Below are 18,522 nucleotides of genomic sequence, written 5' to 3'. Positions count from 1 at the left end.
CTGAGCTCTTGGCAATAGAAGCATAGGAGATAGGAGCAGGAGGAGGCCATCCAGCCCCTTGAGCCTGGTCCACCATTCATCACGATCATGGCTGATCGTCCAACTCAGTAACTCTTCCTCTGTCTTGATTGTGAAACAATATCAATAAAACAAGTCAACCAACCATTTGGCGCAATTGGCTGCTGTTTTTATTTTCAAAAGTATATATTTATATTCTTGTGCCGCATGTTGAGATGTGCTGCTGATGTGATGACGTGCTGTTTAAATGCAAGTTTTTTTTTTTACAAAGCAAAAAGTTGAGGGAGAAATTTTCAAACTTGTGGTCCGTGGGGGCCCATTAGATTTTTGAATTTTTGTGGACTGACTTTTTAGCACATTTGTTTTGGTGTACTACTGATAAAAATGCAATTTTGCAATGCAGCACTGTTATCCTCCAGGTGGCTGACACTGCCTTTCACAATACAGGTCTGTTAGTTCCTGACAATATGTCAATATTTGCTCAGACCTTCCCCAGAGAATATCAGTATTTTCAAAGAGTTCCAATTACAGAAAGATTTGAAAGCCCCCACAAAACCGAACACTTGTACTTGCTCTGAATTTGTATCCTGCACTCCAATGGCCTATCTTCCAGAAGGCATTTATGATTTTCCATGCTTAAGCTTCCATAATAATATGTACTTAGTCCAAGTGGTCATTTTTCCTTTGAGTTTCATTAGGGAGTGTCAGCAGGGTTATCAGCTGTGGAGGTTATCACAACTTAGCCCAGTCTTGCTTTCACCTGAAATTCACTAATGCACACATTAGTTTCAGTAAGTACACATTCCTGTTGGCTAATTAATAGTTGCAGCACTCGAATCACAGAATGTTGCAACACCAAAATAGATCATCAACTCTGTGCTGGATTTTCTTTTTCCCTATTATGTGAGCTGCTCTGATTGCTCTTCATACCGTTTAATAATCCTTTATCGAACAATTATCTGATTCCCTTTTGAGATGTTATAGATGTCTCGAGCAACGATTTATGGCAGAGAATTCCACATTGTAATCCTGTTTGAGTTGAAACACAGACGTGGGTATTTTATATGTACAAAATGGCTGTGTGCTGTGCAAGGACTTGAAAGGAATTTCTAAGGCATCTCTGCATCAAAGCTGATGTTTTCCTTTTGATTAGTTCCTGGGAGAGTTGATGCCCCACAGTACTGGTCTTAAAATGGCCTATGCAATATATATATTTATAAATTACCATTTGGAACAGACACAGCAGGGAGTTTGATCCCCACACTATCTTAAATAACGGGGCTCATTTTGAACCTCCATGTTCTGCCTTTGGATTCAAGCCCCCTCTGATAATTTGCATTCTATTCTGCTGCTAGATATCTTTTTGAAATGCTGGATCTGATTTATTTTTTTCCCTACTCACTGGTGTGTTTCTCATTTCCCAGAAGGTCTGTTTGTGGAATCTGTTTTCTGATATTCTAGGTTCTCATCCAAGCCTTAATGGGAGTAATTTTCCCGGGCAAGGGGAGGTAGGTTTGCGTGCGTGCAGGGTATGAAAGTCCTTTGCAGTTGGGTTACGATCCCAACATCATCCCGTCCTCTTCCGGGTTTCTCTGGGGTGCGATGGAAGGCAACTTTTAGGGAAGATAAATTGTAGCTCTTAACTGCCTTATTCAGTTCCAAATTTTAAGTGAATCCCCAATGGCACGGCCTGGTACTGTTTCTCCTTATCTATCAAGAAGGCATTCCTCGAACCTGCTCAGCAAATCAGAATTGGTCATGATCGTAGGAATGTACTTTTACTGCAAATGAGAAAAATTGTCTTTAGAAGTCCCCATTTCTCTATTGAAAGTTTAAAATTACTTGTGGGAAAATTGAAGATAAACAGGAAAGAGGATAAGAACATAGTACATGATGACCAGACGTAAGGCTCATTGTGAAAGATATAATGGAACTATTCTAACAGTTAAATAATAGTGAATAATAAAGACTTATCTAAGAGGTGGCATTTAATCAAGGAGGCAACACCCATCGTTGCTAAATATGATGTAATCTGGTTTAGAAGGGTATAAATATTCCAGGGCCCCTTTTGAGGAGGTAGTGGTATTGTTGCTGGACAGTAATCCAGGGACCTGGGTTCAAATCCCACCATGGCACATGGTGAAATTTGACATCAATAAAAAAATCTGGAATGATAAGTCTATTGATGGCCATGAAACCACTGTCAATTGTCGTAAGAGTCCATCTGGTTCACTAATGTCCTTGAGGGAAGGAAATCTGTTGTCCTTACTTGGTCTGATCGACATGTGACCCCAGATACACAGCAATGTGGTTGATTCTTAAATGCCCCCAGGGATGGGCAATAAGTGCTGGCCCAGCCAGCAACACCCACATCCCATGAACAAATTTTTTAAAAAAGTATTGTGAAAGGGTACTGAGAATTGACTCAACATTTCTGCAATTTGAGAGATTGGATATTGCAAAGCATACTGCTTTTGTACCCAACTGCCGCACAATGATTTACTCAAGGATTCATGTAAAACTACTTCGAATATTGATGGACGTACGTAACCGATGTCAGCTGTAGCATTGTATTTTTAAGTATTTTATTAAAATTCTCTATTAGAGCTAAGTCTGTGTTTTTTATCTTGATTTGTCATTATCTTTGTGATGTTCTTATCCACTTCAAAGTGTATTACAGATTAAGTAGTTCTGTGATAAACTTATAAATTGATTAAGAAACATCTCTTGTAGTCTTCTGCACGCAGTATAAGAACCCAACTCTCTTGTATTTTCTGAAAGTGGGAGGATACAATTTTAGAAGAGAACCATCAAGACTCTTATAATATCCGCGTCATTATAACTTAGCCAATAAATTATTTAACTGGCTAACTAGAAGCAGATATCCCTTAATAGTCACCTTTCTATGGTACGGCTCCTGCTCTGCCCAAGACCGCAAGAAACTACTAAAGGTCGTGAATGTAATACTACATTCTGCACTCTCTCCTTTCCTTCTCTGTGAATGGTATGCTTTGTCTGTATAGTGTGCAAGAAACAATATTTTTCACTGTATACTAATACATGTGTCAATAAATCAAATCAAATTCTTTGAGGGAGATGAGGTTCACTTTCCTCAGACTGAAAATAAATGTCTTTGTGGAATGGAAGCCTTGAACTTGGGTGAATATGATTGTTGAGGGCATGCTCTTGATCTGGCATTGGGGCTAGAATTATAAGCCACTTCAAATAGGCATGATGTGTGTAAGGGCAGTGGGTACTGGGTGGGGACATGTTTTGGCATGAGTTGGCACTATGGTGACCAGGGTCATGTGGAAGAGGGGGGGATGACTTGAGTTGGCATGGAGGTTATGGGGGGCATGGATTGGTGGGTTGAGGAACAGGTTGGCATGGAGTGTCGGCAGGGCCTGGGGTGGGTAGAGGGTCATAGGTGTGCATGGAGGGTATGAGGGGCCATGAGACTGGCTGGGGCAGCATTAGGCAGCATGATTTATCATGAATGAGGAGTGTGGGTATTGTTACTGGGAGAGACCCAAAGGACCAACACTGAGCTTTCAGAAAGCCTGGGCTGGCACTCAGCAGCCCCTATGGCTGTCTCTGCACTGTTTCCGGAGCCAGTGGACCTGACAGTTAGCATCGGCCCTCGTCAAATGAAAATGTGGTGATTCAGGGAAATTCCTGCCGAGCTAAGTTTGAGAAGTCTGGAAATTTCCCAACTCTGCACACTTAATTCAGGAATAAAAATTCAAGCTTGTTTCTGGTAAGATTGCTGCTATTCCCTTTCGGATTTAATTTATTCATTTGGGTCCCAGAATCAAAGGTTTATATTGAAGGTAAAGTTAGTTGTTTTTAATCTCTATCTGGAATATGGAGGTAGATTGCAGGGGGTTGTTTTTTTTAAATTTTGGCTTTTATTTGTAAGATTTCTTACAAAAACACGCAGTTAAAGGGGCGGCATGTGGCACAATGGTTAGCAGCTGCTTCATGGTGCCAGGTGCCAGGTTCGATTCTGACCTTGGGAGACTGGTGTAGAGTTTGCACGTTCTCTCCGTGTCTGTGTGTCTCCGGGTGCCCCTGTTCCCTCCCACAATCCAAAGATGTGCCAGTTCGCTGGGTTAGCCGTGGTAAATGCGCAGGGTTACGGAGGTAGGGTGGAAGGGAGAGTCTGGGTGGGTTGCTGTTTCGGAGGGTCAATGCAGAGTTGATGGGCCAAATAAGCTCTTTCTGCACAGTAGGGATTTTATGGATTCCATTATAACTGGAGCTGGAACAGCTTGGAAAGCAGCAGAGAGAGAATCTACCAGGAATGGTAAAGGAGCTGTGGAGCAGGAGCAGAGAAGTATCAAAAACCCAGGTTGTTTTCTGACTTGGGAGTCACAGGCAAGAAAGAAATGAGGCTCATGCTTGAGCAGGGAGTCCACAATTCTGAGGTGTTGGAGGAGAATTGGAGGTTTTGTCTGGCTGGGTCTTAGTGGAAGGACCAAAGTGAATTGAAGCAACCCTCAAGATCCTGTAAAGCATAGGGGAATTTTTGGATGGAATCAAAAATAGGAAAGAAGTTCTATTGAGATTTCTAGGTTTAAAGCACAAGCATTAACAAAATATAGTGATAAGTTAACACTTGTCTTGTTTCACTGTTGTACAGTAATATTTTATTTGTTTAAAAAGATGAAATCTTGTGCTGTTATTCATTCAGTTAATAATTGGAAGTTCAAATTTCTTTTCAAAAATTGCTGATCTCCACCAAGATCATAACAACCTGGAGGCAGAATGCCAATTCCATGGCTGTGTTGAAGAGCCATGGCTAAACTCTCCCAATAGCCTGAAAGCGGCCTCGACAGGAACTAAGTCTGGAAGATTCGCCCAATGTATTTGTTTCTGGTTGTAGGGACAAAGCAAAATGATTGAAATACTTCCATGTTTCTGAAATGTGCATGTTATTATGCCACGTAGATGTTTTATTAGTGGTAAGACTGATCAAGGCTTAACAGTTAACATAAACAGGAAGACATTATGTAAAATAAATACATATATATGTTAAATATATATGTGTAAATATGCGTGTATGTATTATATGACAAGGTGAGGGCATGTAACGGATTATTAGTTACATCATTGGGCAGAAATAATGGATTTAAACACCCTGAATTTTTGTTGTTAAATGGCAGAATTGGTTGCAACCAAACAATGGCTGGGTTTTCCAGCCCCGTTGTGGCAGGTGTGGTGAACCATAATTGGTTACCACTATGAGTATTGAACCATAGATGGTCAGCATTATGGGTACTTGTAGATATGTTACTGTTGTCACTGTTGGGGTTAGGGTTGGGCTGTTCTACCTGTTGGTATTGTTCTGTGGTGCACTCCAGTTGGCTCCGCCTACCTGGAGGAGTATAAAGGTCACTGCACTGCCTGGTGACCCTTTAGTCTGGGATTGTATTGTATATAGTGTGCTCCATTCTTGTTAGTAATAAAAGCCTTTATTTCCCGGGTACGATCTAGCCTCCCGAGTGATTTAATCGCGCATCAGCAGGGTCCACGGCAGGAGATTCAGTGGCCCAGCCAAAAGTCCATTCACTTTCCTGGCAGGGGCAGATGATCCTGGTGGCAGGCTGGGCCAGAAGTTACAGTCCTACATCTTGACCATGAAGATAATTATATATTGATAACTTTTCCAGCAAAAAAATAATTTGCAAACATTGCACATAATCCCAGAAATCTCATTTGGTAATTGACAAAGTATTATCTCAATAGATGAATATTTATACAGGGAATTTTTTTTCTACATGAAGTCAGAAGTTAAAAGTATGTCATGCTCGTTCAAGTTTCTTGCATAGATTAAACAATGTATCAGAATGAGATATCGTTAGTACCTGCTTGTGCAATGAACTAGCAATTTTAGAATTTAAAAGTAAATGTAAGAAAATCCTATTAATACATATGATTTCACATTGTCATTTGTGATGCTTGGACTCCAAAAATGTATTAATTGTGGGCCTGAAGCCTGAAACTACGATTCCCAAGTTTGCACTATAGGTTGTCAATGATGTATGAATCTATTACTGAAGTACATAGACGGTTTTACATTAGATTTATGGGCATGGGATGAATGAAAAAGCTGTTTTGTAAATCTGGATAAGTGTTTAATTGGGGAGAACTTTTCACAGATTTGTCAGGGTGAGGCTAGACTGTGTCGTGCTCATTTTCAAGCATTGCATAGTCTCCGAAAGCACTATTATAGCAGACAGTAAGAGTACCGTCTGTTATGCTGGGTAAGGACAAATGTGTGTCCTTTACCATTGCAAAAGGGATGTTGGATCATTTGCATTTGCAAATAAGGGATCTAACTGCTGTCTCAGGTTACTGCTGTTAGTTTGGTTTGACTCGTGGCAGCCACAGGAGAAATCAATCTTGAGCATTATCTGAATCTTTAAGAAGTTTTAGTACTTGTCATCACTATCCCAATCACTGCAGCTCTTTTCCCTATGATTCAGACTTGATCCTTGTTTGAAGCTCTGGCTCTATTATTCTGATCCTTAACTGAGGCTGTGACTACAAAATGTTGCACCTTCATTTGGACCCTACTGTGTGCTGCCTGCTCCAGCCATACTCTTTAACATAATGAGGTCTGAAGGCTGATATCCAGGGCTCCTTGGACCTCATCATCTGTGCGCAGGCCTTTTACACTCCGTAGGAAAGGTGTCCAAAACTGCCCACAAATTTAACCCCCATGATGTTTGAGATTATAGTAATCTCTTGTGAACATATTTGATTTGCTTACATTTTTTGTGTTTCATTTCATTGCAGGGATTTACTGTTTGGGTGATAATGTTTAAGCTGCATGTCTTTAATTTTTTTGCACTATTTGAATAAAGAGGAGGCAATGTGATCCACTTTGCATAAATTCAAGGTACTGTGAATTTGGTATTACAGATCTGCTCCTGACGCAACTGCTGTAGTGTAAAGCTTTTCCACTTGTTCAGCATTGCCAACTGGTTTGACCTTATCAAAGGGTTCAAAAATTTGGATAGTACTTGCAGTACCATTTTTAATTTGCTTATGCTGTGACATTCATAAAGATCCAGGCATGTGCACTGCCTTTTCTGATGCATGTGATGTTTACAACTCTGTTTTGTATGGTGCCCAAAAAAGAGTAAAATACTGCAAATCTCAAGAGAATAAAAACAAACCGAAAAGGTCAGACACACTTAGTAGGTGAGACAACCTTTGTTGCAGAGCATAAAAACACAAGGGGAAGACCATTCAGTCCTTTGAGCCGGTTCTTCAACTCCAACCATCCACCTTGGTTCTGTCATCTTTAAAACCTAACAAAAATCTATCAACTTCAGTTTTGAAATGCTCCTGACCTAGCCTCAGCCGTGACATTTTGTGTGAAGGTGTGCTTCCTGACATCATCGTAGCCCTATAGTTCTGGACCACTTCTTCAAATTCTTTAGTTCGTTTAAACATCTATATTAGAATCACCTGTCTGCATTCTACAATCAAGGAATGTAAGCCAAGCCTATGCTCCCTGCGCCACGTAACCCTTTCAGTCTTGATATCATTCAGGTGAATCTGTACTATGTCCATTCCATCCTGAGGTGCAGTGCTCAAAACTGAACACAGTATCTACATGGAATCAGAAGCGTTTATATAACTAACGTAACTTTTGTATTCCAGTCCCAATTTATTAAAGGCCAACCTTCCATTAACCTTTTAAATTGTTTTTGTACCTGTTCACAAATTTTGAATTACAATCCCGCAACCTCTCTGTTCATCCCTTATTTTATTTTGCTTCTCATCATTTGGAAAATGCACTGCTTTATCTTAGGTTCAAGCTTCACTACATTGAACCCATCTACCAGTTTAGCCAATCACTTGGTTTGATCAATGCCCCTTTACATCTTTCTGCTCCCATCTATGCTATTTACTGTGTCATCTAACATGTCATCAACAATTGTAGATCTATGACTCTATTCTTTCATCCAAGTAATTAAGAGACAGAACCGCAGCATTTTATATAGATAATAGTACCTTTAACATTCAAGGTTCTTTACATGAGCATTAGACACAGCCCTGTGAGATGATGTTTAGGTTAATGGTTAAACACGAGGTCAGCAAGGTAGGTTTTAAGGAGCTGAAGCCCCATACAGATTCCTGGGGACACCACTACTCACATCCTGACAATTTAAGTAAATATTCATTATCCCTACTCTTACTCTGCTCTCTGGTAATCAATTCCCTTTCTAAACCAGGAGTTTGCCTCCAATTCGTGTGCTCTTAATTTTGTTAAAAGTCTCTTGTGTGAAACCACATCGAATGCCTTTTGGAAATCCATGTAAATAAAATTCAGAGGCACTCTCTTGTCAACCAAATTAGTCATTGCTCCAAATGTTCAACTAGATTAATTAGATACGACTTGCTCTTCACGAACCGATGTTGTTTTTCCTAATCAGTTTATGTTTGTCCAAGTATCCAATCCCTATGTCCCTGACCACAGATTCTAGTAACACTCCACAATGAATATGAGACTGATGGGTCTATAATTCCCTAGTTTATCTTTCCTACACTTCTTGTAATGGGAGAGCCCAAGGTGACAATTCCTGAATAGTGTGTGTTTTGGAAGATCGTCACAATAGCATCTACAATTTGTTCACATTTTAATACCCTGAGGTGGAAAAATTCAAGTCTGAGAAATTTGTCTAGTTTATCCATTACCAAAGTATGATTCAATTGAAACTTCAGGTATAAAGCCCTCCGAAGCTTCTTCCCACCACAGCAAAGGAGAGTTGTAAGTCACCATTTTTGAAAAAGAAAATCTGGGTTAAGTGACCCTACCTTCTCATAACTCGCATTAAGTTCTGAAGAATACAGAACTAAGTTCCGAACACAATTTCTCTCTATGACATGAATTGTACACACTGTTTAGCATGATTTAAGATACCACGACGGCCCCAAAAACACTTCATCAACATTGTATTGGGGGGGGGCGGGGGGGTGGAATCATCTTTGTAGGGTGGGCGATGAAAACAACAAAGAATGTTGATAGTGGATGCCATCTGTTGGTGGAATGCAGCCAGACAATTGAATCATGTAAAATTCAAAACTGCCAAGAAATAGTACACACTTTCATACAATGTTGATACTGAATATGGAAATAATATTTGAGAATATTTTAACTGGATTAGACAGTGAACCTGGATGTGATTTTATTTTTAGAAAAATGTTTATTCCATTATCGCTGATGTGTTGAAATAGACATCAGGTAATGGCATGTTCATTTGAAGACAACTGCACAGGATTTTTGAAATCTATTCATTCATAAGTTGTGAGTGTCACTTGGCCAGCATTGACTTACTCTTATTTACTCTTCTCCAATGTCAGTTTTTGGGATAGATAGCTTCCAAGATATGGGAGGTGAGGGACATTTTCCAACACTTCACCATGAATCTCAATTAAAGGTGTTGGATTTGATGCACTTGACGGGGTAAATAGAGGACTTTGGTCTTTCGAAGTGCAGGGCAATTCCCAGACTTCGGTGAATGTGTCAGCTACTATTGCAGTTCCTCTTCAGAGTAAGCACTAACTTGCATGCTGCAAGTATACTGTAGCTGTTACAGAAACCATTGTTCTCTTCGTTGTGACCTTCAGTCAGTTGAGATTGAAGAGTTTATGACCAGTGTGATAAGTTGTTGCTACACCTGGGGAGAGCCTGTCAGTAGTAGGCTGCAGCAAAGAATGATCGAGGATAGTGTTGCTGCAGTGACACCCATTCTGTTTGACATCTGTTTTCACAGAGAAGTGGTCTGTGGTAGAACCAATGCATAATACTGTTATTTGCAAATTGTCAGGTAGGGAACGTGTATTGTTTGTGAATTTAGCTGGGCATCCATGTCGCAGTTCAATTTGATCTTGAATGTTGGCAGTTTGTGCCTGGTAACAAATTCCAGATCCTTTCAACTCTTGCTGCCTAACTACCTCTTGATAATATATACTTTAGAACTTGTTCAGGTCTTCAATAATGCATTCACATTTGACATCAAAAGTAACTTTTAATCCCTTTTTATCCAAAAATGAGCCCATGAAGTATTCATTTCAGTACTTTCTCTGCTAACTTAGTGGAGTTTCAATTAATTCATCAGAGCTGAGACAGCTATCTCTTCTGTCTGAATTATGAAGAAAGAATGAATTAAATTTAGGCAGCACCTCATTATAATCTCACGGGGCATCCTGAACCATATTTAATTAATTCCATGTTCTGGGTCAATCATTATGGCTAAGTGCTGCAACCAATTTAATCACAGCAAAATCCCACAAACAGCAAATTGGATAGATGTCCAGTTAATCTGCACTTGGTGCTGCTTGAGGAAATAATCATAGCTTTGACATTGGGGGAACTCTCTGCTCCCTTTCAAATAGTGCCATGGGATTTTAAACATCTACCTGAACTAGCAAAACAGGCAGATGTAGTTTTGGTTTAATGTCTCATTCAAAGAATGCCACCTCCAATATAGAGCACTCCGTCAGTGCTGCATTGAAATGTCAGCATAAATTATGTGCCGAGTCCTTTATTACAGCTTGATCCTACAAGCTTCTGACTTGAGAAGTGAAAGTGCTAGAACAAGTTCGCACAGTTAAGATAAATCATTTTCCATTTAAAAAGTAAAAATACAATAAAGGTACGAATTAAAAGTTGTAATTCAGTACAGTTGACATTGCTTCTATTGGGCAAGTTGATGTTCACGCTGTTTGGCCTCTTTAAGCAGTGGACAGTAAAATGAGTCGTGCTTCTCAAACCATGAACCTGTTATTCAAAATGCCCCAACTCCCCAGTAGATAAAGTAAGTCAGCATGTATGCAGGCTCACAAATCTTACTTCAACCCCTGGTTGAATCAGGTCAAGAAACAGTAACTACTCATTTTGGAGCACACAACTGTGCTGTATTTTTCACAGTAAGAAGTTTAACAACACCAGGTTAAAGTCCAACAGGTTTATTTGGTAGCAAAAGCCACACAAGCTTTCGGAGCTCCAAGCCCCTTCTTCAGGTGAGTGGGAATTCTGTTCACAAACAGAGCTTATAAAGACACAGACTCAATTTACATGAATAATGGTTGGAATGCGAATACTTACAACTAATCAAGTCTTTAAGAAACGAAACAATGCGAGTGGAGAGAGCATCAAGACAGGCTAAAAAGATGTGTATTGTCTCCAGACAAGACAGCCAGTGAAACTCTGCAGGTCCACGCAACTGTGGGAGTGACAAATAGTGTGACATATTAAAATAAAAACAGCTGCGTACAGAGTGGCCAAAAATAGTGGAGAAACAAGTGATTGGGAAAAATTTAAGAAACAACAAAGAGAGACTAAGAAAGCGATAAAGAAAGGAAGGATAGACTATGAAGCTAGGCTAGCAATTAATATAAAAAATGATAGTAAAAGTTTTTATAAATATATAAAACGGAATAGAGTGGCTAGAGTGAATGTTGGACCCTTGGAGGACGAGAAGGGGGAGTTAATAGTGGGAAATGAGGATATGGCTGAGTCTTTAAATAAGTTTTTTGTGTCGGTCTTCACGGTGGAGGACACAAATAGTTTGCCAAATATTAACGATAGAGGGTTGGCAGCAGGAGAAATACTTAATACAATTAATGTTACCAGAGAGGCAGTGCTGGGTAGACTAATGGGACTGAAGGTGGACAAGTCCCCGGGTCCGGATGGAATGCATCCCAGGGTATTGAAAGAAATGTCAGAGGTAATAGTGGATGCGTTAGTGATTATTTATCAAAACTCGTTGCATTCTGGGGTAGTGCCGGTTGATTGGAAAACGGCTAATGTTACGCCGCTGTTTAAAAAAGGAAGGAGACAAAAGGCGGGTAACTATAGGCCGGTCAGCTTAACGTCTGTAGTAGGGAAAATGCTGGAATCCATTATTAAAGAGGAGATAGCAGGGCATCTGGATAGAAATGGTTCGATCAATCAGACGCAGCATGGATTCATGAGGGGAAAGTCGTGCTTGACGAACATGTTGGATTTTTATGAAGATGTGACTAGGGCGGTTGATGGAGGAGAACCGGTGGATGCGGTGTTTTTGGATTTCCAAAAGGCGTTTGATAAGGTGCCCCATAAAAGGCTGCTGAAGAAGATTAGGGCACACGGAGTTGGGGGGAGTGTGTTAAAGTGGATTGGGGACTGGCTATCCGACAGGAAGCAAAGAGTCGGAATAAATGGGTGTTTTTCCGGTTGGAGGAAGGTAACTAGTGGCGTGCCGCAGGGATCGGTACTCGGGCCGCAACTGTTTACCATTTATATAGATGATCTGGAGGAGGGGACGGAGTGTAGGGTAACGAAGTTTGCAGACGACACAAAGATAAGTGGAAAAGTGAATCGTGTGGAGGACGGAGAAGATCTGCAGAGAGATTTGGACAGGCTGAGTGAGTGGGCGAGGATATGGCAAATGGAGTATAACGTTGAGAAATGCGAGGTTATACACTTTGGAGGAAATAATAACAAATGGGATTACTATCTCAATGGAAACAAATTAAAACATGCTACCGTGCAAAGGGACCTGGGGGTCCTTGTGCATGAGACGCAAAAGCCCAGTCTGCAGGTACAACAGGTGATCAAGAAGGCAAATGGGATGTTGGCCTATATTGCGAGGGGGATAGAATATAAAAGCAGGGATGTCTTGATGCACCTGTACAGGGCATTGGTGAGGCCGCAGCTGGAATACTGTGTGCAGTATTGGTCCCCTTGTATGAGGAAGGATATATTGGCATTGGAGGGAGTGCAGAGAAGGTTCACCAGGTTGATACCGGAGATGAGGGGTTTGGATTATGAGGAGAGGCTGAGGAGATTGGGTTTGTACTCGTTGGAGTTTAGAAGGATGAGGGGGGATCTTATGGAGACTTATAAGATAATGCGGGGGCTGGATAGGGTGGAGGCGGAGAGATTCTTTCCACTTAGTAAGGAAGTTAAAACTAGAGGACACAGCCTCAAAATAAAGGGGGGTCGGTTTAAGACAGAGTTGAGGAGGAACTTCTTCTCCCAGAGGGTGGTGAATCTCTGGAATTCTCTGCCCACTGAGGTGGTGGAGGCTACCTCGCTGAATATGTTTAAAGCGCGGATGGATGGATTCCTGATCGGTAAGGGAATTAAGGGTTATGGGGATCAGGCGGGTAAGTGGAACTGATCCACGTCAGATCAGCCATGATCTTATTGAATGGCGGGGCAGGCTCGAGGGGCTAGATGGCCTACTCCTGCTCCTATTTCTTATTTTCTTATGACATGAACCCAATATCCCGGTTGAGGCCGTCCTCGTGTGTGCGGAACTTGGCTATCAGTTTCTGCTCAGCGACTCTGCGCTGTCATGTGTCGCGAAGGCCGCCTTGGAGAACGCTTACCCAAATATCAGAGGCCGAATGCCCGTGACCGCTGAAGTGCTCCCCAACAGGAAGAGATTGTCGAGCGGTGTTCATTCATCCGTTGTCGCAGCGTCTGCATAGTTTCCCCAATGTACCATGCCTCGGGACATCCTTTCTTGCAGTGTATCAGGTAGACAACGTTGGCCGAATTGCAAGAGTATGTACCGTGTACCTGGTGGATGGTGTTCTCACGTGAGATGATGGCATCTGTGTCGATGATCCGGCACGTCTTGCAGAGGTTGCTGTGGCAGGGTTGTGTGGTGTCATGGTCACTGTTCTCCTGAAGGCTGGGTAGTTTGCTGCGGACAATGGCCTGCAGAGTTTCACTGGCTGTCTTGTCTGGAGACAATACACATCTTTTTAGCCTGTCTTGATGCTCTCTCCACTCACATTGTTTCGTTTCTTAAAGACTTGATTAGTTGTAAGTATTCGCATTCCAACCATTATTCATGTAAATTGAGTCTGTGTCTTTATAAGCTCTGTTTGTGAACAGAATTCCCACTCACCTGAAGAAGAGGCTAAGAGCTCCGAAAGCTTGTGTGGCTTTTGCTACCAAATAAACCTGTTGGACTTTAACCTGGTGTTGTTAAACTTCTTACTGTGTTTACCCCAGTCCAACGCCGGCATCTCCACATCCTGTATTTTTCAATCAAAGCAATCCTATTATCTCAGGTGAAGAACTCTTGTAATTTGAGTCCGCACTGCCTTTCCCCTGCAGTGTGGACACCAAACTTTAATTACCATTCTTAGTATGTTCCAAACTGGCTCTGCATCGAGATACTGCTGCATGACATGTTAAAACCGCAGAGTGAGTGAGCATCAGCTATGATCATTGCTGTGGTTATTACTGTCAGTGCAATCTGTAACCTAACAGTATGTAGCCATGGTAATCCAACAAAATGAGATGCAAACAGCTGATTGAACTAGTTCTGCCTGAAATGCTTTATAAGCTATGCTTTGTCATTGATATCAATGAGATTGGAAAAAGGCTGGCATGGGCAGTAGTGCAAGAGAATGTATCATAATATTGGATATGTTAAGGATCTTTTTATTGCTTTTAAAAGATAACGTGTGTCACCTGATAAAAGGAATTATACTTTAATCATCTCAAATCCCTAGGCCAAACGCCCAGTGCTGTGACACAAGGTTGAGATAAAATGCTGCTAAACTATGTTAAAGCTCAAGAGTGGAGAAGTTCCCTTCTTTTATTCCCTGGTATATAAGTTGGAATAGCTATATACCAAAGACTAATTATGAGACTTTAAAAATATTCAAATAAGTTTTGAAAAGATAGCTTATATCTTGGATAGTGTGTGTGCAGAAGTCCCATTTGTGGCTCCCAAAGTGGATACTGTTTAATGAAGTGTGATTCAAATTTTGATGCACTGCATGAACTTAAATTCAAAAAATAAATTGTTTTGGTCACAGATTTTTAATTTACCTATGCAGCAACTAGCGATGAGAGGCCACTGTTATTTTTTCGCTCTTAAATATTTGTTTCCATTATTTTGTTTTGGGAAGAAAGCTGATTGCTCAGTTAAGTTAATTAAAACTGCTCTACAGAATCTGAATACTTTTTATCCCACTTTTAAGTCCCCACAGCACTGCTACACCTACCCACTGCACGTCCACTAAATGTGCAAGTGCAGTTACCAATAAATCAATTACAAGTTATATCGGTAAAAGATTAGGTGAAATTTGAAATGTAAAATATAAACTATACTTTTGTTAAAAAATAGGATTTTCTAGCTACAACAGATTCTGATTAGATGAGTTAATCAAAAAATGTTAAAAGTTAGACACTTCTAAATTGATATTATTTATGCCCTATTATAAGCAAGGCAGTTTTGGAAATTTAATTAAACTTTTCATAATTTTCCTTAATAGGCCAAATGCATATGGTACTTGAGAGCATTCTTTGCGATGTTTAAAAATGTCCTTAATTGTAAGGAATTTATAGTGACTTTCATTCAGGTATTGCCTTTCATATAAAATGTCCTCAAAGCATCTTGCACTTCAAAGCATTGTGGTTATGCTACTGGACTAGTGATCCAAAGTCCTGTGCTGATGATCTGTAAATATGAATTAAAAACCCACCATAGGCTTGGCAATTTAAATTTGGTTGACTAAATTTAATATCAGCTATGCTAACCATGAAACTTGATCAATACTTCCGCCTCTCTCCCTATTCGCCTTGAATACGTAGCCAGGAATGTTCATTAAAAACCAAGAAGGAAATCTGCCATTCTCACCAATCTGTCCACCAGACGCACAGTTCTGTGGTTCATGCTTAACTGCTTTCTGAAATGGGCGAGCGAGTCATTCAGTTGTCTCGAGGGCAAATAGGGATGGGGAATAAATGATATCCTTGCCAATGCAATTTCCATGAAAAAGATTAAAAGAAACACAATTTGTTACTGTTTGAAGTAGGTAACTCAATGGAAGTCAACCTTTTGGATCAGGAAAGAAGTGGTATTTATACATTATCTTATATTGCATCCATTGAGATATCTTAAGTTCAATTACTGTTGTATGAATTTGTGTATTAACTATGTGCACAGGAAAGTCCTATGAACAATGAAAACAAAACATTAATGTTGACTGTACAGGAACCATCATTGATCATATAAGTTCCATGCATCTTTCTTTTTTGAAAGTTCATCTGTTTCGGCCTCTAGCATTGTTTTTCAGGCTCTGGAAAAAAGAAGTCTTGAGCTAGGCCTAGATTTTAATCTTGCCCTATGTATTTCATTTTCTTTTCAAGCTTCACCTACGTTCTATTTTGCATTTCAGTTATTAAGTTGTCAGTAGAAACTATTTTGCCCCAATGCATATTGCACAATATGCTGTGTAATAGTGAGCCACTGCCGATTCATTATCGAACCACACTTCCCACTGCTCCCTATCAATTTACCCAATACTCTGAACTGACCTGAAAACAAAACACTGGAAAAAATCAGCAGGTCTGTCAGCATCTGTGGGAAGGGAAACAGAGTTACTGTTTCGAGTCCAGTATGATGCTTTTTTGGAACTGAAGAAAGGTAGAAATGTGATTACTTCAGCTCTGTTTTTCCCTCTCCGTAGATTCTGTCGGGTCTGCTGAGTTTTTCCAGCACTTCTGTTTTTATTTCTGATCCCCAGCATCCACACTATTTTGCTTTCATTCTACGTCAAAATAAATATTGTGCCTTGCTCCATTTCTTTGTGTTGCTTTCTTGCTTTCTTTTTGCCATTCTCCTTCCTTGGTGTTGCACACACTAATGTTGTAGCTGTCCAATCAGCAACAGCCAGCAGCAAAGCATTCTTATGTTCGTTTATCTTATCGAGAGTTACTATACTAGCAGTCTGAATACAGTGGAATATCTCACGTCAGGAATAGAAAATCTCCTTTTGACTCACAAGCAGTGGGTGGGCGCTCCTGTAATCGACTATCTGGAACATGTTCAATTTGCAATAAGTGAGCAGTTCTGGTTCATAAATTTATGCATATATTTCAATATACTGAATTTTATATCCTAGTGGAATAAAATATATTCCAAGGGTTACCTCAGCTTTTAAATTTCATAATTCTGATGTACTTAATCATAAATAACATGTTTTTATTCGGTGAAATTTGCAGACTGGACGTTTGTTTATGAAAAGTAGGTGAATGCAAGTCTAACTTTTAACACTCATGCTGATGAGTTCAGTTTTGCTGATCACACTGAGATCTAGGCATCTGTTCCCTTCAATTTTAAGTATTTGGCTCACCTGTTCCAAATATTTTGGTGTGGGACAGAAAATAATTTGTATGTTTAATACAGCTTTACCACATTCTACATTGAATGCTTTTACAGTGGAATTGGTCGAAACTGGCCTTGGGCCTCAGGAGGTAGCAGTATCTTGGCTGAATTTGGCACCTTGCATCTCGAGTTCATGCATTTAAGTCAACTGTCTGGAAATCCAGTGTTTGCAGAAAAGGTCAGTTACCACATTGTAGCATTTTTTTCATTTGTTTCCAAAATATTGGATAATATGCTCAATAATTAGTATGCAAGTAGTACGGAACCCCTCTAAATGTTGAATCCTTTCAAACAGCTCTTCCTAACATAGCATACGGGAAGATTATTATGTACTAATTTCCACACCAAGCATGACAAATGATGTCTCCTAAACACCTTCTCCTGATCGAATAACCATGCAGCTCAGCCCCCTGATGTATGTATGTAATTATGGCACGATGTAATTATGGCAATCTAGGGTGAATTTCCCTCTGTTTTTCCACCTCTGTGCTCCATTGTGAAAGAGCCTAGTGCTTTACTCCCTATACGATCATTGTAGCACAACCAAGGTTGGAAATGGGAGAAATGTGTACAGTGAATTGAACCACAGCAATTGCTTATGCTTTTACTGAAGGCTATCAAAGAACAGTACAGCACAGGAAATAGGCCCTTCGGCCCTCCAAAATCCAATATCCTTGAATCTCACACAGCAATTTTTTTTTCACCTCGGATATTTTTGTTTCACAAAGTGAGAATTTTCTGACTTGATGTAAAGCTAAAATATTTATTTAATTTCTACTGTGCTTGAGGGAACGAAAAGACATATTGAGCTGTAATTGGAGCAGAGAGAATATTTGAAACCTAATGAAATATAAATTAGATTTTGGAGCAGAAACTGTGATTTTTCTTTTGATTTAGTTTTAAAGTTGAATCTGTTTTTGTTGTTAGTAGCCATTACTATCAATTTAGAAATTCAAAATGCAGTAATTCGGGCTGTTTTGACAGATGATGAACATTCGAAAAGTTTTGAATCGTTTGGATAAACCACAAGGACTGTATCCAAATTACTTGAACCCCAACAGCGGTCAATGGGGCCAACGTAAGTAAATCCATTAGAATTTCTTTCGTTCAAAAACATGCAAGTGTGTGGGCCTCACCTAACTCTTCACAAATAAGTATTCAGTAAGAATACTTTTTTTCTCATGTGCTGCATTTTATTCAACTGAGGAATCTGAGAAAAGTTATTTTTCACCATTTAAATACATTCTTCTATGTTCTTTTGGTTGCCAAATATGTTTCTGAAATTTCCAATCACAAAATTGATTGT

General features: G+C 40.0%; 1 protein-coding gene across 1 annotated transcript in view; it reads left to right on the top strand.

Moving 5' to 3' along the window:
• The window catches only part of man1a1 (mannosidase, alpha, class 1A, member 1), a 492,377-nt gene that overhangs the window by 434,804 nt on the left and 39,051 nt on the right, over nucleotides 1-18,522 (top strand). The window contains exons 6-7 of the mRNA XM_078212736.1: nucleotides 17,271-17,394; nucleotides 18,201-18,294. Coding sequence (XP_078068862.1) covers nucleotides 17,271-17,394; nucleotides 18,201-18,294 — 218 coding nt within the window. The remainder of the gene's footprint in view (nucleotides 1-17,270; nucleotides 17,395-18,200; nucleotides 18,295-18,522) is intronic.

Source organism: Mustelus asterias, chromosome 5 (assembly GCF_964213995.1).
Source record: "Mustelus asterias chromosome 5, sMusAst1.hap1.1, whole genome shotgun sequence".
Classification (NCBI taxonomy): Eukaryota; Metazoa; Chordata; class Chondrichthyes; order Carcharhiniformes; family Triakidae; genus Mustelus; species Mustelus asterias.
The sequence above is the reverse complement of the archived record's forward strand: the minus strand, read 5'-3'. Positions and strand labels throughout refer to the sequence as shown.